The 20,388-nt window shown below is 38.7% G+C and overlaps 1 protein-coding gene across 1 annotated transcript; it reads left to right on the top strand.

Moving 5' to 3' along the window:
- The first annotated feature begins 13,384 nt into the window (after window positions 1–13,384).
- gata5 (GATA binding protein 5) lies at window positions 13,385–19,759 on the top strand. Its single transcript, XM_030769553.1, has 6 exons — window positions 13,385–13,904; window positions 16,210–16,379; window positions 17,811–17,939; window positions 18,676–18,760; window positions 19,184–19,311; window positions 19,640–19,759. Exons 1-6 carry the CDS (start codon window positions 13,385–13,387, stop codon window positions 19,757–19,759), a joined length of 1,152 nt encoding a protein of 383 aa, XP_030625413.1.
- Window positions 19,760–20,388: the final 629 nt, after the last annotated feature.

The raw sequence follows: 20,388 nt of genomic DNA, 5'->3' as shown, positions 1-20,388 counted from the left end.
GCAACCTGTTTCAGCAATCTCTTACTCACATACTGCGAACATCTTAAGGGAAGGGAATAATCGGTGTTCGCACTGTTTAAAAGTAGAATGACTTGACCGGATTTGATGATTTATGTAGAACTTAATCGGACACCTTTGCATTCATTGGTTATAATAGAATGACAGTAATCGTCTGACAATAAACATCTCGCCCCAAAACTTTTGAATTCAAAGCATTCGATGATTTCCTTGTTTTAAGCATTATGCCTCTCATACTGGATTGCCTTAAATATATGTATTTACTTATTTATCTACGAATCTCTGTGGATTTCGTGTAAATTAAGAAATCATCGAAATTACGTTAAGTCGTTTTTATATAACCGGAAATAATAATATTCATGATGTAATGCCTGCATGTCAGGAAAGAAATAAGGAAAACAGTACTGTGGACAGACATGACAAATGTTAGGCCTATTACTTTCGGTTATATAAATTTTATAATAGATGACACTATGAGGTTATATAATAATACATAATATTTAATTTTATTGTATATAATTATATATACGGGGAAATGCAAATTTCGTTTAATCGAGCCGCTATTTTTTGCGGGGGGGGGGGGGGGGGGGCAGTGCTCTATTACTAATGGAAGAGGTGTGTGTGTTTTTTATTATTGTTGTTATTGATATTAGGGAGGTTTTTCGTTATCCATCTCTGAATGATGATGAATGAATGCAAACACTGCCTAAAGTCGGTACACTTTAATAGAATCATCATAACGTGCGATATTATAAAGTATTTTTATTTGCCATTGTGAAACTAGCACATGGATCCAAACTGAATTTCTGAATAAATGAGGTAATACAAACATTCATTCAGCTCTTCTCTGTGTTTCTGACGGTTTTAGCAATCTGATTACTTTAAATTTAGGGGCGTCCGTAGCAGCACATTTAACGCTTAAATTAAAGTGAAACAGTACACTTGTAACCATTTAAATTTCTGTTAATCGTAAAGGCTCATTTGTAACTCTGACGAATGGATGCTCATTTTCAGCGTTTAGAGTTGCATAAATACTTCCACAAAATAGTTTACTGTATATGATCGCGTACAAATTTTTATTAACATGAAAACCAGATAGAATTGATTACAGTTGTTGCTTTTTCATGTTTGATAGGTATAAATTTTAGTTACTTGTTAAGAGTTTGTTTCTCCGGTCCGAAGTTGGTTAAATACAACAGAATCGTTGATGGAGACCTTTAAAAGTCGAAGAATGAAGTGCTGCAGTGCAAATACCTGATAAGTGCATTGCCGAGCAGTTGACCAAGAGATGACCTCAACTTCACTGATGAAATGAAATGCAGTAACAACAACAACAACAACAAAGCAACAACAGCAACAACGATAATAATAATAATAATAATAATAATAATAATAATAATAATAATAATAAAACAAGTTATACTCTTTATTTCCTTCATTCTTTCAAACATGGAAAAAAATGAAGTGGGTTTGAAAATTTGCATCTTTTTTCCTAATCATAGCTAGTCAGGTTTAATTTTGATACTGGTGTGCGTTCCTTTGTGAATGAGTGTAATTGTTATACATTATGACGTTTGTAAAGACTGATGATAAATGAGCATGGCATGTAATCTCGTTCTTCTGTGTTCAACACATCCGCTCTCTTTGCAAGTATTATACTGCTTCAGGCATGCATGCTTTCACCCTTGATTCAAACCTGCAATTTGTAATGAAGTATGCATGTGTGTGTGCACGTGTGTTTGCATGTGTGTGTGTGTGTCTGTGTGTTTGATAAGAAGAGTCAGCTTTCAGCATAATTAGTAAGGTCTGGCTGATGTAGGCAATGATTCTTGCGTAACTCATTTGCTAATGATTGGTGGATGGCTCAACAAATACCCTGCAACCTCAGGCCACCTTCCTACACTCTCTGTATCAATTACACTGAAGCTTGAAGCTTAGCACTTCAAGTTTATGGAAATAATTCTAAATAATCTCTCTTTCTCACTCTCTCTCTCTCTCTCTGTCTCACACACACACACACACACACACACAAACACACACAACAAATTTTCTGTCACCATGTTTTCTCCTTGTTGCTCTCTCTCTCTCTCTCTCTCTCTCTCTCTCTCTCTCTCTCTCCCTCTCTCCCTCTCTCTCTCTGTCTCACACACACACACACAAACACACACAACACATTTTCTGTCACCATGTTTTCTCCTTGTTGCGCTCTCTCTCTCTCTCTTTCTCTCTCTCTCTCTCTCTCTCTCTCTCTCTCTCTCTCTGTGTGACAGGACAGGGTGCTTTGGAGAAGATGCAGAGGTCATGCTGAGAAGACAGCATTGTAGAGTGGCACTTTTCCCTGGCGTGGATGGGAAAAACAAACAGTTGTAGGGGAGTAATTCAGAGCTCTGTAGGTGTGGAGAATGAGGCATACTGAATGTTTTTATATGACACCTCTCCCTTGCCTCCATTCTATTCAAATGCACTTCAGCAGCATTCCACTGAGTTTCTGCAAGAACCTAGAGAGAAGCACAGAGCTTAGATCTGAGGTCACAAAATATCAGCTACAGAAAATGTGAATGAAGCCGAATAATTGACATGTTTATTATAAAAGGTTCTCCTTATCAGTTAATATGAGGTATTACATCGTAAAGGCAAAATTGCCTGCTAACCTTATTGGAAGGTAAAACCATTCGCTCAAAGTTATGAATCATAGTTAATAATGATTACTAGTTTCTAAGACTGATCTTTGATCTACATTTACTGCTTGGCAGTGAAGTCATTTGGTGGTGGATTAGGAGTGGAATTGCTTACCTAGGCATTCCTAGAGCCTAAGAATCTACATCAATATGTTGAATGACAATTTTACTAGATGGATAGGAACACTGGGATGGTATAGTTACATGACAGACATTTCAGCACACCTCAGTGTTTAGATAGACATGACTTAATGACATTTGTTTCTTTTTTTTTTTAATGGATTCGTTGTTTCTTTGTATCAAAAGGGGGGGGGGGGGTCAAATACATGGTGTAACTCATTATCACACATGACATTTGTTAAATGCACTATTTTTGAGGTGTTTTAAGTGAATATTTAGTTGTTTGATCTAAGACACAATGATGAATATAAGTGACAGGGACTGATGCATAAAGTGTCACACAGTGACTTTGTAAACATTTTGGTAATGATTATTTATTGCAGTTATTGCTGCATATATAGAGGGCACTCTGGCTTAACCGGTAATTAAGTCCTTACACAACAACCTGAACTTTGTCTCTTACCTGAGGGGACAGTTTTTCTCTTCTACCCCACCCAACCCACTCCCCTTTTTTATTCACCTCTGAACATAGTTGTTATCATACTTAAAAACTTCCTCATTATACTGCTAAATACAACATACCTGTCTGTCTTCAACTTTCATCTACGAGAATCCATTGCCTCAGTATTTGTCAGCACAGAAAACTTTTTGGATTAATGGACTTTGTAGTATATTAGATAAAATATTTTCCTCCCTACAACAGTAAGGTTCAAGGATGATGTTATCGATTAATTGAGAAATGCATCAACAAACAAATGTATCTGGAATGAAAATTTGGTTTTGATCCATAGTTTTGTGTTAAGATGTTCTTTTCCGGTGGTATATGAAAGGAAGAACCTCTATGTAGTTTTGACCCAGTGTCAGGAATATTCTGTAAATTAAAGGGGAAAAAAATATGCAGAAATCTTGCTCACCAGTTGAGTAAAGCTCAAAATCTATTCATCTCCTCTCTGACTGTGTCTATGGAGGATGTGCACAAAACCATGCACAAATGGGAGGATGCTTATAAAAGACGATCAGGTCCTTGGCTCGGATCCTTGTCTCAAGCCCAGTATTTATTTGTCAGAAACATGTTGAAATTATGGATATCACTGACATTTAAGGACAGATATTAACGTAATATAACCATTAAATTATTGCCATACAGGTGAACAGTCATGGCTCATGTGGTCAATGGATAGTCTTTTGTGACTTTGTCGCCTATTCTGTATATATTCTGTGTCTTACACGTTCAATATCTTGTAATTAGTTTCCAAAACTCTCAATCCTTTTGATATTTTCAATGATATGATCTAAAATTAGTAGGTGTAATATCTTTAGATATAATATGTAGGTTACATATGATTAAGAAAAATAGTAACCCATAGATTTTGAACTTCAAATGGAGGTTTTGCTTTATCAACATCTCTGAAGTTCAAGGCTCTGTGGGCCCAGGGTCCTGTTATCACTGTAGGGTGGGTGATTTATGGTCTTTATACCTCAGTCATTACTGCTCCAGTCCTCTGCGACCTCCTGCAACTCCAACACCACAGCTTAACAACTCCACACTGGGAGACGGCCCATGTTCATCCAAGTATAAGTTAAATATTTGGATGTAATGTCATTTGCTTGTCATTGGAGAAAGACTGTGACGATTGGTCTGAAATGAAGTGGCACAACCTTCTACTACTTCAGGATGAGGTTTGGGGATGTTGTTATCTTTCAGCTGCACTATGGAAGCACGAGCTTTTATCTAACAAGGAGAGTCTTGGTGTCTACTATGGCTCTCAGTTTGCCATCTAATCAGTGTCTTCAGCTCACGGCTGTAAATGTCACTAACATGACTATAATTTACAATCAGTGCTTCACACTCTTACCACTGCACTCCATTTCTCTCTTAAAATGCTATTTTTCCTCCCTCCTACATACACTCTTGACTTTTTCTATCTCTGTCTCTTGCTCTGTTTTTCTCTTTCTCTCAGCTCTCTTCGCTGCATTATTTGCTCTGGTGATTGACTGATCACTCAGGAGTTCAGAGGGACCAAAGACCACTCGTGATCAATGAGCTTGTCACTAAGTCACACACAATCATGAGGTGCTGTTATGTCACTAACTGTTTTTCACACACACACATAACTGACCCCAATCATTGATATAGCCTAATAGTGCCTCATTAACATCAATATTTGTCAGGTTACACGTATGCACAAGTTTCACAGAAATAAGTAACTGAAAAAAAGACTCAAAATAAGACTCCCTCTCTCTCTCTCTCTCTCTCTCTCTCTCTCTCTCTCTCTCTCTGGCTAGCTTAAGTTGTTTGTCTGCAGTGAAAGGCTAAGCCTGTGGCAGCTGGTTGCAGGGTCAGTGTTGTGGGATGGAGGTAAATGATGTGTGTAAACTGTTTTTTTATGATGCCAAAGAGGAGATGTTTCACACTCTATTTAACTCCTCATTACCGCTGGTTAGAGCACAGTAAAGGTGCTCACTCTTTTGGCAATTATGTGGTAAAATTATAAGGTGCAGGAAGCATAGTGTAATGTTCAGACTGACTGAGTTGTTGTTAGCACCCAATGAGAAATAGTGCTTAGTAAATGTTACCAAAAATGATAAAAGTTCAAAAAGATTGTAAACATCATTTAAAGCGACATTATTTTAAATGTTCTGTAACTCAGCTTTTCTGTAACAACTTTTTTTTTAAGCTCTCTCCCTCAGCCACAGCAGATAACTCACTGATATAACCCCAGGCTCATTCTCACAAAACTGAAACATTAAAGTGGTCTCACAGTTTTATGAGAAATGTTTCGGAGCTTTCCTTTATAAAATGATGCTACATGTCACATGTGCTGCTACGCTTACTTCATTCAATTTGTATCTTCAATAAAGCGTGGCTTCCCTTTGCCCAAGTGTAGCAATAGAGTCACATGCCTCAGGTTGGCACTATTTACAGCGTCCAAAGTCCAGCTGAGTCACCTGTCCAGAGCCATTTTTAACCCGAACAAAATTGTTCCTGCTGTAAATCCAGGGGTCAGAGGAAAGAAATGCTGCACCATGAGCAAAGTCTAGTAATACTACAAGAGAATGCTACTACAAGAATACTACAAGTAATAGAACTTTTTTTTAAGGAAAATGTGCAGGAATTATCTGTTTTGTGCAATCCTTAACTGAATCCTCTACAACTCTCAATCCTCTCTGCATCATTAAAACCTTTTTTTCCCTAAAATCTCCAGTCAAACTCCCTACTCTCTGCAGCCTAGAATGCTTTGAGAAATGCTTTGTAACATGTATTCCCAGTAGTAAATTTATGTGAAGGTGATAAGAGTGTGTCTGGAGAGGTTAGCCAATAAAGCCTCCACATGCCCCAGCCTCTTTCATAGCGATATGTATCTTCGCTTGCATCCGTCCTGTGGGGCCTTATCTAACCTGGGTGTTTCTGTTTCTGATTGCATTCAGAAGGAGAGTGTGAAGAAAAGACTGCACTGGAAATTAATGAGTTCCTGCTAGTTTGACAGAATCACCCGGTCAGTAAGTGAAAGAAAAGGCCTCTGTTGGAACGGTGTTTAATGATTTGCTGGGTTTGACACACGCAAACTCACATCTAGGCCGAGGTGAAGAAGCCATGTACCTGCAGTGACCTGGATATTGCTGGAGTGTCACCTGAATACCTGACTCCTCACACCGAGAATGCAACACTACCTTTCCATATTGTCTGTGTGATAAAACTGACTGTGTGATTCACCTGTCACAGTCACCAGTACTCTGCCTTGGACACTCCTGCTGCTGTAAACTCTAACCTGGTCTCTCTAAGAACTATCACCTGAACGCTGACACGCTTTATTACATTTCCACAGGTGCAATTGTCCTGTCCTAATAGACCTATTACAACCATTACATTTTTACTGCTATAAAAACACCCTGCATGTACCCATAAAATACAAGTATACTGTGCACCGCAGGTTGTCATAAAGGCGACTGTTTAATCCCAATAAACTGGAAAAATGTTTCTTACAGCTTTTTCCTCAGCTATGTGTTGTCTTTTATAACAGCTTTGTTTTCATTTACAAAACTCTATAAAGAGGTTTTATGATACGATACCTGGAAAAATAGAGAAGTGAGATGTTAAATTTATGCTACAATTCACACTGTGGGTTAAAAGATCTTAGACTGAGTCTGTATGCAGCAGACTGACTCTTGTCTCTTTTCATCCATTTGGTTGACTGGAGAGTTTGCTAGGCAACCCACTCTATCTTGTTGTTAGATGGGATTCTTTTTTCAGTTGTGCATAAACCTGTGTGAACTTTAACCCTTTGTCTGAGCATAGTGCAAAAGACAATGAGGAGCTCAGGGCCATGGAGAGGAGAGCTCGGGGAGAAACATTGCTGGATGGCAAATATGCTGATGGGGCAATACTGCCATTTACAGGATTAGTTAACATTCCCTGTAGTTTTCCTGAACTGTACTAGCACAAGACTCTTCTCACTGATTTTCAATATGCTCTAAAGCTCTTTATTCTGACGTATTACTCAATCAGCTCTCAGTTCAGTGTCTGTATGTCTTACTATACACACGTTGTTTTTGACTTCTTGTGTATTGACTTTGTGTTTTAAGCATGGCCACAGATTGTATGTGTGTATGTGTGTGTACGTGTGTGTGTGTTTGAATATGAGTGTGTAAAAGTGCTGTGACATTTGTTTGTAATGTTTTCATCATTAAATGTATTGTGTGTGGTATAAAGCATGCCTGAAACATGACTAGTGAGGGAAGTATGTGTGTAGTAAATGTAAAGTGCATGTGTGTGTGTGTGTGTGTGTGTGTATGTGTGTATGTGTGTGTGTGTGTGCATGTGTGTGTGTGTGCGTGTGCGTGTGCGTGTGCGTGTGCGTGTGTGTGTGTGTGTGCATGTGTGTGTGTGTGTGTGTGTGTGTGTGTGTGTGTGTGTGTGTGTGGTATTTGTGTATACTGGTAGTCCATGGCCTGTGGAACCCTGTGGAGCCCCATTGCTGCAGTAGAGATATGGAATGACAGTGTGAAATGAAACACACAGATAGGAAAGTGGCAGACAGGCAGACAGGAGCCAGCCCCACTGTTCACTGGAGATTAGTCAGACTCCAATTCCACATTCCCCAGGCCCTGCAGAAGCCCAGCCTGGCTCCACGGCTCCCCAAAAGCCTGGGAGAACCAAGCCATTGCCGGACACAGAGGGAAGAACAACATGGACAATGGAACATTCTAACATCCAGAGATCATCATTCTGTTCCAGAGGCTGCTTAATGTTTAAAGAACAACACAGTTCAACAATGCATGAATAGACCACAAGAACATACACAAAAATGCATCATTATGTGACTGAGACAGATGTAAAATCGCATAATGCACAGATTCACAAATTATGTCAAATAGAAAAACCACAGTATTATCACTTGACCGACTGGTCCATACAAATCTCACACATAAATTATTACACTATATCGCTGAAACCTTTTTTTTTTAAATGGCCATCACAAGACTGGAAAAATGAAAGATGAATGATTTGTCTATGTAGACATAGTTGTTGTATATCAAGTACAAAATGATATCACACACTCTCATAGTAACTATTTCTTAATGATGAGATTCATATTACATTGATATAAATGCAAAATGTAATGAAGAGCAAGGACACCACAGAGCTAAGTTTAGAAATGGTATATTTATATCATAAATTCAACAGATGCCGTCTGTTATATTAATGGATACGTACACACGTACATGCTTGCTCATAAACACACACACACACACGCACACATGCATATACATAAAGGGACAACACAGACATCAAGAGATTCTTCTTTCAGTATAAATGTTATGTTTAAGTGACAGAAATTAAGTGGTTGCTCTTTTCTGAAGTATGTTTATAGACAATAAATACCTCTAGAAATTCCTAAGTTATCTCACAGACTGTTTTCAAAAAGGAAGATAAACCCTCAAATTCCACGTAAGTTCAAAGAATGTAGCCTACACACACATGACACTGCCAAGTGGGGACAGTGCTCACTTATCAGTGCCAAAATATGGGCAATAGCATGAACCATTATACCAATATGGAGTGACATTCCGACATTTCAATATGAACTTAAATTATTCATAGATGATTAAGGATCATGCTGAGTGCACCTTCTATTTTATTTACATAACCACAGACTGACCGGGGTAACGCGCGCTGTCTACCCCCTCGCGCAGTGGCGTGGAGTGGTGTGATGAACTGCATAATAAGGCTCGCGCGGAGCAGGCCTCACGAGACACCTCATTCATAAGCTCAGTATCAGCCATCTTCGTGAGAGACGAGCATTACACCACACATTAACGCTGGCGTTTGGTAGCCTCTGAAATATTGGGGTTAAGACAGCCACGCACTGTGAATGAACCGATTCCGAAACAGTAAAGGATCAAAATCATATTTATAATGCTCAAAATGGTTCTGTGTAAGAGACAGACATCAGCCACAAAGCCGTCAAATCAAAAACAAATCATGTCTTTGCCATACCTTTATAATTCTTGTAGTGTCTCTCAAATAACGATGGCCTCTGTCTGTACACTGACTAAGTAAATCAAAATTAATTTAGAGTGCCCGTTATGTCTTGTTTAAATCAGGTAGCACATGCCGTTTATCTAGTGGGATTCTAGATAACTATCCTATTGACAACTCCTAACGGCGAACGCATATTAGCTCAGGACAAAAAATAAAAATAAAAACATCTTCGTCCTTAGAAAAAAGAGACGTTTGGAGGATTTTATGTGATAAAAATATGTGACGTTCATGATGTTCATTTAAAAATGTTTTGGCAAACACCCTGCAGATTTTAGTGTCAACTAATGAAATGTTATTGTCATTCCATTCCAATACAGCTTTCGCCGTCTGCTGTAATATTTCAGGCACCAATTTTGCAGTTCTGCAAGAGGCTAGCTGGAACACACAAGTGTGTGAATGGTGAATATCGTTGCTGCAATATTACCTTAGCACAGTTGTCGATAGAATAACATAACAGTAGTGCACTCAATTCCAGTTACGTAGTACTTTTCTTTCTATTAGAGACGTTTGAAAAGGCAGCCAAGCCATAGAAACTTAACATCAGCATAACAGGATACCAGATTAGGATGTGCGTGGAGAGCATATGATTTTTGTGTCACACTAAAATGATGAGCGATGAAACTGAGCTAATCAGTTATTTAATACTCTCAAATAATGAAACATACGTTAATGAACCTGAATGTACATAGCCTATTTTTTCGTCTTGCCACTAAGGTAAGATCTTACGAATTAAGATTTACAAATTTGATCTGAGACGCTGATTTATTAAATGGTGCAAAATGACATAATTTAATGGTCATTAAATTATTACACTATCCCCACAGCGCACACAGCTTGCAACACATAAAAGTATTTAATGATGCGGCTCCCTCCGTCTCACACCACTCGTGCAGCCATTTGTGAATTCGGACAGCAGTCATACATTTCAGTATAAATTTGTCCTTAACGCTACTTGTCCTTTACAGTTCAACAATGAAGTTGCTACTGTACCGTTTCCGTTTTTCTGTTTTGGGTTTCTTAAAAACAGTTTGAATACTGTTGTTATTTTTATCCATGAAAAGTTAATATCGACAAATTAAGATATATGGTTGTTTTAACGATTATCCTTTTCCTTCTCTTCATTCTATATTTTTTGATTCTTTGTTTCTGACACGATAAGTATGCGGGATTGTCTGTCACACACCTGAAACATTGAGCATTACTCCTGACACCTCACGCGGAACAAAATTTGCAGTTCGTCTCTGGATCATTAATTGTACGCGTCGGCGAGTCCGTCTCGAGGGATCACTGTTAAAGAATCCTTAGATCTTTTGCCTGTGTCTGTTTGGTAGCACTCCGTGAGTAATTAATCCCTAAGGAGTTTAGTGGCAACCTTTAAAAGATGAAGATATTATTATTGTTGTTGTTGTTGTTGTTATTATTACTATTATTATTATTATTATTATTCGCAACCGGTTGTCAGATTTCCTATTAATTCCATTTTTAACTTACTTTAGCTACTTCTCTTACTGGTATGTCCTCATGCATTGAAAGGTACTTGAACTCTCTTTCTCCTCGATCTGGCAGTGATTTAACTGGCCAGGATAAAGACCTACTAGTCTTTGGCACTTAATGCAAACCAAATCACAATAATTCTAATTCATTCTTTAATTTGAATTTAGATATGTACGCTACTTTCTATGATGAAGTCAGATAGGCCAGTGATGAGGTGCATGACAACGATACTTAGCTATGATCAAAAGAAAGTCGCAGAAAACGTCCTGACTTTAACACAAGCGTCATCATTAATGATCAAACGAAATACGCTGGCTCGTGCAGTAGAGTGCTTGTGGTCCATTGTCCTTTCGCTGAGTTTGTAGCGCGAGCAGGGAGTTCACAGGTCAGGACATCATTTTTTAATCTCGTTATCTAAGACCTGTCAAAGACACGGATAGTTGGCCACCTCTCTGAAATTTGAGGAAAGACAAATGCTGGATTCAAATTCAAATACCTTGGTAAAATCAAATACAACGTATTAAAAAAAGATGTCTTAATTGCCTGGAATTCCAGAATGAGGATTTCATGATATAAGTTCCACAGTATTTGTGGAATACCTGCTTTTCAGTAAATGAAAATGGTTTTTAGGAAATTATCTTTATCAGTAAATCTAATCAAGAAATCATTTCTTTTCCCGTGTTGTTGTTTTTGTTGTTATCGGCATAACTGATAATCTACAGTAATTGGTTTTTAATCTCTCTTGGTGAGTTATGGTGAATTTGTTTAGTTTGAATCGAAATACACAGGTTTTATGTAAAATTGTCAACATGTACCTTATGACCCTTTATAATGATTTTAGTTCACATTCCCTATGTAAATGTAAAAAGTAAATAATGCAAACGATTGGAAGGTCAACACAAACAATACCGCTAAGATAACAATATTTCCAACTGACTGTAATGAGTATGATTATTGTAAACTGTTGGCCGTATCTCTTATCTTCGCGCTGCGTTTATAGAGAACTCATCCAGATTTATCTGGTCATAAAAAGAAGCGTAGCTTTCAGCCTGAAGAGATTATCTGACAGAAATGTTTTTATTTTACTGAAATGCTCAATTAAAAGCCCGCTCTTTAAAACACTCAATAAATGAACAAGTATGACAAAATGCGCGTAATTAACTACGGGGCTTTACCATGTGTTGCTCTTTTTTTATTCTAATACGTGTTTGTGCAATCTTTAAAAAAGAAAAATTGAAGTTAAATACACAATTTTATCGAATTCCAAACAGGACTTCATATGTGTCAATTTTGAACGATGGACCTCTACATGAGAAGGCTTTTGTTATGAATGCCTAAGCAGTCTTTAGAATGGAATAATCGTCTCTTTTAAAAGTAAATGTTCATAGATTGTAAACAAAAAGACTAAAAAAAGCGAATTCAGCAAAAGTGGATCTTTTCAGGTACAAGCACACTTTTGCACATCCCCTCTCCCTTTGCCCCAGCCCTCCCACTCCTCTTCTCCTCCGACGCTTGGAACCTACCTTAGAGTGTGTCACGTGGTCCTTGCTCGTACAAATAACCGGCAGTAAAGTTTTTCAGTAGAGTACGAATCAGAGAACAGCTATAATAGAATTATCGGGCCCTGCAGCTATCTTCAGATACTGGAACGGCATTCTGACAAGCTACAATCCACGGAGGAAAAAAGTTCTTTTTGCTCTTTTTTGCGCCATTCAGGTTTTTGGACTTCATTTAAACATTTTCCTTGGTCTTACCCAGAGGACAAACGCGACTAAGGCACTATTCAATCAGCTTCCCAGGAAAAGAGGGTCCCTGACTTTATCAACGACCGTCCTTATCTGGTGAGATAATGCTACGAGAGCTCTTGGATGAAATTGTATTAGCCCTGTGCATACAGCTATCACCGTTTTATGTGATCTGCGTTTCCAATGATAAAATATGTATGTATCAGAGATTACAGTTCTGCTATCTATTGTCTTTTGATTTAGTTCCTTCATGGCTATGATTTAATTAGACGGTGCCAGCAGACAGTTCCTGAGGATATCTGGAGCTCATGATTACTTTTACATCTGAACGCAAAGATAGGAAGAGCCATTAATTTCATTTCACTTCATTAACTGTCAATCGCGTCTTGTTTAACACCTGAAAAGGAGAAAAAAATTACTGCTTGAAAATCTTTTTCCGATTTCATATCGATGATTTTTGATAGTTTTACTCTATCTAATTATTCTTGGTGTTTTGAATATACAGACAAAAATGTCATCTATGAAAAAATATGGAGCAACAAGTGTGAAATCTCGTATATGTTGTGTACTGCCCTCTTATACAGTAGGCTGTATTATCGACTGCACTACACCAAGCGAAATAATGCGTTTTTTCACGTCTTCTCTTTCTTGGCAGGATTGGAGAGTTGCTACTTTGCAAAGGAATCGGTGTTAAATTCTGTCGATTGGTGAGGTTTTTTCAAGCCAGGAATCAAACCCAATCAGCACAGTAAATTTTGAAGGAGGCTACATTTTCTGAAGCCAGAATGTATCCGAGCCTGGCTTTATCTTCAAATCCATCTCCTTATGCGCATGATTCTGGGAGCTACATACACCCTTCGGCAAGCTCACCTGTTTACGTGCCTACGACCCGTGTTCCTGCCATGCTACAAACCTTGCCATACCTGCAGACGTGCGAATCCACTCATCAGTCTCACGGACTTGGAAGTCACCATGGCTGGCCGCAGAGTGCAACGGATAGCTCCTCTTTCAACCCAGGCAGCCCCCATCCTCCTCCGGGCTACTCTTACTCTCACAGTCCACCCGTGAGCAGTAGCACCGGTAGGGATGCAGCTTACCAAAACCCTCTGGTGCTGAGTAACAGTGGACGGTCCGAGCAGTATGGAGGGGCTCTGATGCGCTCTGTTGGCGGTTCATACTCCAGTCCTTACGCCGCCTACATGAGTCCCGAGATGGCAACGTCCTGGACGCCTGGGCACTTCGATGGTGGTATGATCAGTCTTCAGGGACGACAAGGAGCCCTAACAGGGAGAAGGTCCAGCCTAGGTATGTAATCTATTCGTGCCCCGTGTTTTTTCAAAATTGCACGATTAAAGAGTTTTATCAGTCACCTTTAGCAAGTCAGAAAGACAGCTGCTATAGCGATAGTGAAAGAGTTACACAGGCCTAATCCTAAACCGTTCTAAGGAAGTTGGCATTTCAAGCGACAAGAATGCTTAACTTAGGATTTCAGTGTTTGTTCAAATTGGTAACAAAATTTTGCACTTATTTATAAACGTTTAAAAGCGAATAAACAAAGGAAAACAGAAATGAAACTCATAGAGATCTATTATATTGTTATAGTGTAGGTGAGTAGAATAAACTGTCAACGAGATTTTTGGGCACACAAAGGTCATTCAGCTTCAGTAAAACAGATATATCACGAAACCAGAGAAACTGCTTGTAAGATGTCTAGGCACAGACGAAATGGATGGAAAGGTCAAAAGAAAGAAAAAAAAGATGAAAGAAGAACGACGCTTACTTGATGCCATGATCTTGAAATTTATAGCGGGGCTATTCAGGAAAAACTATTTACTGGCGACCCGGATTTAGTGGTGCCGTCTGACCGCTTTAACATCGTCAGAATTCGCTTTCAAACCAAACGTTCAGATTTTCTTTCTGTCTGCTCTTTGTTTTTCCGGACTGTGAAATGCAATCAACTTTCGAAATCAAAAAATGGAAAATCTGGCTTCCCAAGTTAGCTAATACACATCCCTTAATCGAGTATGCTGCTAAATCTCTTTAATTAAAATGCTAATTTAATTCTTAGCCATCGTCTCTATTCGCTGTAGTGTATTGATGGAAGAGGACAATACGCATGGTTCAAAACGAAGAGATCAATCTTCCCTAACAACAATTCTCACCTTGATCAGACCTACCTAAAAGGACGATTATCAGCCGATACACACAAAGTAGGGCTATCAAGCGTCAACTCGGGCTTTGAAATTCTGAGCTGGAATTGTCGTCCGACGATATTTTCTCATTGTATATAACATGTTATTGCTCTTAAGGGATCCTACGAAAGCGAATCCAATCAGTTGTTTTTTATCAGCAAGAATTACAAAGTCGCCTGTATTTTCGGTGCTTATTTTCACGTTTTAGAGGACCACTAATATGTAAATACCAGGTAGGCCATGACATGTGCAAGGTTGTTTATCCCCAAGTTAACAGAACGATTGGTGAAACTATCGCACACAAGCAAAACAACAACAACAATAACAACAACACAAATAATAATAATAATAATAATAGTAATAATAATAATAATAATAATAATAATAGTAATAATAATAATAATAACAGCAACAACAACAACAACAACAACAATAATAATATAGCAATAACAGCAATGATTTCATACTTTTTTTAAAAATTGGAATTCGTGCTATTAATTATAGGAGTTCGCTGTGTGTCAATGGCTTGATTGATACTAGGCCCCTGGATCTTAAACACTGATAAGACTCACATTGACATTCCATCCGTCTGAGACCTGTGCCCGTCAGCCGCCCTATTAGACACTTCAATTACCTGATCTCTATATTCAAACTTTCAGCTTCACCCACCCTCCAGATCACAGGAGAGGGCCTTGAATTTTACCTCTGCAATGCCAACGGATGCATTCATGTCGCCCTGGCATAATTACTGGTCTTCCTTGACTGGTTCGCTGTGGCTGCACTAGATTACTGTCTTTTTCACTTTTTCGTCCACTGCGTATCCTTTATGGAATTTATTCGACTGATTCGTCCATGCGATTTATTCAATATTTCAGATTCACAACACTTTATTCTTTATGACTTTCACTCTGTCTTTAACCATTTAAAGAGATGAAAGGTCGAAAAAGTCAAGCAAATGATTTGGTTGCATGTATTTTACTGATATACTGTGATTTCGCTATCCTAATATTAAAAGTAAGAATATTATTAATTAATTAATTAATTAGTTGATCAATTAGGTGTGTAAAAAGAAAGAGAGAAAGAATGAATGAAAGAAAGAAAGAAAGAAAGAAAGAAAGAAAGAAAGAAAGAAAGAAAGAAAGAAAGAGAAAGAATGAATGAACGAAAAAGGATCGTGAAATCTTTGGTTGCAGCCTAATGTTAAGGCACACCCTTCAGATCCACCTATATAATCGATTTGTGAAATCAAACTATACATTTCTATTTTAACATTGTAAATTCCTAATGAATTTGCAAAAAATGCATCTAAGACAATTTAAAAAAGTAAATATTGAATGCAATTCAAAATGTACCCACAAATGAACTGGGAATAGTCTTTTTATGGTACATAGCTAAATATATTATTTTTCCGCTTGTAGAGATGCTAGAGGACTTGCCAACTGAGGGGCGGGAATGTGTGAACTGCGGCTCCATCTCAACCCCGCTTTGGAGACGCGATGGTACCGGCCACTACCTGTGTAACGCATGCGGTCTCTATCACAAAATGAACGGCATCAACAGACCGCTCATTAAGCCACAAAAACGCTTGGTAAGGTTCAAATCCATTTCCGTCTCTGCATGAATTTGTTCACAGTTTCAGTTTAACATGTATACAGAGCTATAACTGCAAAAACAGCTCCCAATGCACAGTACTTTTGCTGAAGTATCGCTGAAAAAGTATTTATTTTCAAACTTAACCACAGACCTGTATTTTTTTTTTATTATTTTTTTTTACAATTTAAGCTCAGATGGTTTGTCTTTTGGGAAACAGTAAAAACAACATAGTTTCCGCTTGTAAATATTTAACAGACTTCCGTGTCATTTACCTTTAGAATGAGAGATCAGCCAATGGCCAATGCAATGTAAAGAGTTCAGTTGTCCTGCTATCAACTGAACATTGAATTATTTTGTGGCTTAAGTAGGAGTTTACGACGTCATGGTTACGCAGACTTACTCATTTCGATTTATTATTTCTAATTTTCAAATGCTTTTACTTTTATTTTTTTTTCAAGTTCATGCACTTTCCTTTTAATGACTTCTTCCAAGAATATTTTAACAAGTAGGCTAAACTGAGTGCACTGTCATGGAAATCACACATAGTCAAAGCAAGGGAGAGAGAGAGAGCGAGAGAGAGAGAGAGAGAGAGAGAGAGTGGATAGCTGGGGGCGGGCAGGGGCTGTTCATGTCGGGGTGAGGCGGTTCTTTGAGAAGGTCAGTCAGGAGTGAGAGGGAGGCCTTCACTGCTGTCTTTTTTCCCAGGAACTTGCCCCTCTTCTCCAGCTGCTCTGAATTAGCCAGCCTAAGAGATTTTGTTTTTATTTGTCCTTCACTGACCTTGTCCTTGGGGTGTCTGTTTTTAGCCTGGGCTGCAGAAGGCTTCAAAACATCATGGCTAACTACTGTGCGTTTCTTCTGAGAAATCTCCTCTTTATCCCAGGAATACACACATAGGGAAAAGGAGGCAGAGGCCTAAAAGGTCCTGCTAAAGCAGTAGTGTTTGGATCTGTAACGTCCATTGTGTAGAAATGAGACTGATCACTCTTTTCTGAGTTTTTTTTCTTTATTGTATGAAGGACTGATGTGCTTATAATATATTTAAAGGAATAGTTCTGTCATCATATTTTCACAACCAAAATCTGTGTGTTTGATTGTATAATAATTTATGTTACCCACTAGGTATACTCATCCTTAGCTGACCTTAGTCCAGAATGAGTTTTACAAAGTGGTCATTTTACCTCCAGCCAAATAGGGAAGTTGATTCACATGCTTATTGTAACCTGTGGCAAGAAAAATGATCATTTGATATCTGTGCTTCTTTTTATGCTTTGATATGGGCATATGGAAATGTGTGCACTGGGCATTTGGCTAATCTGTCTCTGTTCTCTTTTCCACATCCATTTCTCCCTCCATCTATGGACTATTCCTCACCCTCTCACCCTCTCACCCTCTCTCTCTCTCTCTCTCGTCTTTCACTTTGTAGCAGACTACTTCTCGACGGGCAGGACTGTGTTGTACCAACTGCCATACCAGTACAACTACACTGTGGAGGCGGAATGCGGAAGGTGAACCAGTCTGCAACGCCTGTGGCCTCTACATGAAACTCCACGGGGTAGGTGTCTGACTACATATACCATGGTACAGATACAGGCCATGTTTAATGCACTAGTTCCTTTGTTCTCCAGTTTCGTGCACCTGGTTTTTGATTTTTGCTTCCCTGCCTCTTTGTTTGCCAAAGGTCCTTTGAGAAAATGTAGTGTGAAATGTATTTTGTGTGTGTGCACGAATGTGTGTGTGTGTGTGTGTGTGTGTGTGAGGTGCAGAAAGTGGGATATGTTATCAGCGAGCAAAGAAAAGGGAGAGAAGACAGATAGGTTAAAGGGAGTTTCTAAAGTAAGCTGGTCTCAGTAAACCAGTCTCACTACATTTCTCAAGGAATTCTCCGTGTGGACAATATTTAGCTTGTGCAATAGGATCCCAGACATAACCTAATCAGTAACAAGTTTAGTAAATTTAAACAACAGGGCCAGACTAAGCTCAGCTACTTCTATAATACAAGTAGTGTTCTGAGTCACCATATATCATTCAAGCCTTACCTTATGTTTCCCAGACACCAGACTTGTAATGAATATTACTATTGTTACTATTAATTACTTAGTAATAATAATTACCATTATTGCTGGATTATTTCAGCGAGCTGACTTTCACACGGGAATGTAACAAAATGGTATACTATATACACTATATAATAGCACTTTGCATAAATAGTATATTATTAATTTTTGCCAATAAATTAATAAGACCTGACTGTTATGAGAAACGTATTTTCAATTTCTATTTTTGTAAAGGTACCCAGACCTTTAGCCATGAAGAAGGAGAGCATTCAAACCAGAAAACGCAAGCCAAAGATGCCCAAGTCTAAAACATCCTCAGGTAAGAAGTCTGGAGTGCAAAAAAAAAAAAAGGAAAAAACTAAACACGCACACACACACGCCCGCGCACACACACACACAGAGTTAATTTAAGGAGAGACAAGGTGGATGAGTGAGAGAGGTGAAACAGTGGGAGTGGGCCAGAGGGAGAGAATGTGTGGAGAGAAATATGGGGTGAGTGAAAGAAAGCGGGAGGAAAACTAAGAAGGAGAACAGAAACGAGAGAAAAGTCAATTAATAACAATCCTTTCCTCAGTTCAGAAAAAAAGACTACTGGTACCTTGTGGGGTGACTCTTTATGTATCATTTTGATTTGATTTTTGGTCTAATGACATTGCAGTGTTTGAATGGACATTGTTATAAATTTACATCACCTGTAAGTTTGTGAGTAATTAAAAAAAAAAAAATGTTTTTGTTTCCTCAGGTTCGACAGCCTCTGGCACCAGTTCTCCCACAGCACTCTCTGTCTCTGAGAACGCCTCCACGATAAAGAGTGAACCTAATATGACTCCTTCCCCATACGCTGGGCAAACCGTTGTCTCAGTCACACAGGTAGGTAACCATAGAGACCCCTGAGTAACCATAGAGACACTGACAAGCACACAAACCCCTCTGAGTTTGAAGAGGCTCCTCCTTGTTCAGGTGACCAGCAATTAAGATTAGATACATTATGCGATAAATGTGGAGAAAACTATGAACATATTAGGGCAGGAGTATTTTCTTCAACTGTATGATATTGTTATGATTACAAGTGAAGTAAAACTGAAGAGTGAGATGTTTTAATTCTTAATCACAGACTGATGATCAGAAGATGTTATGTAAATTGTAGCTCCTAATTTTTTTTGTTTGTTTCTTTTGTTTTGTTTTGTTTTTTGAGAAGGCCTCCTCACAGTTGGACAACACAAGCTCGGGACACATGGATATCAAATATGAAGACTACGCCTTCACTCCTACATCCATCGCCTCACAGAACTCATGGTGCGCCTTGTCTCAAGCGTGAGCAAACCCCTAAGACAGGGCTGTTTAGTCCCCCAAGGCATCCAAAGAATTCTGGACTTTCACACTTTTGACGAGAACTACCTATTGTGACATCCTGTCTCCCCAGTACGGGAAAAACGGACTACAGACGAGCGTAACGGCAAATTACTAGGAAAGCATGACAGTGCGGCACGTCCATGTCGGCTAAAAATCAGTCAAACTGTTTCTGTTTGATAGTTTGTTTGTTTGGTTGGTTGGTTATATCTCTCACAAATGTCATTGAATTGCCACATTCGTTTTTAGAGATTAGGAACAAGCAGCAGCTCAATAAGTCGTTGTAAGAGCATCAGCGACCCCCCCCCCCCCCCCCCCCCGCCCCCTCAAAAAATGGGAGAGATGAGGAAAGCAAAGTGTTAAGTGTTTTACTACTTCTTAAAATAGTTTCATTCCGGCGGTGTAAATGATTAACTTTTAAGATTCATTATTTATGTTGAGATAAGAGTAGTGAAGACACTCAGAGCCAGTCCATCATATTTTTTTTCTCCTGTCAGAGACTTTTATGGTTATTATGTCTTTTGAGATATTTAACCAAACATTTGGCTGTCTCTCTGTATAAAGCTCTGGAGGTCCATCCACTGCCTTTGCTGATTC

Source organism: Chanos chanos, chromosome 3 (genome assembly GCF_902362185.1).
Source record: "Chanos chanos chromosome 3, fChaCha1.1, whole genome shotgun sequence".
Lineage (NCBI taxonomy): Eukaryota > Metazoa > Chordata > Actinopteri > Gonorynchiformes > Chanidae > Chanos > Chanos chanos.
Note: the sequence above shows the minus strand (reverse complement) of the source record. Positions and strands in the feature narration are given on the sequence as shown.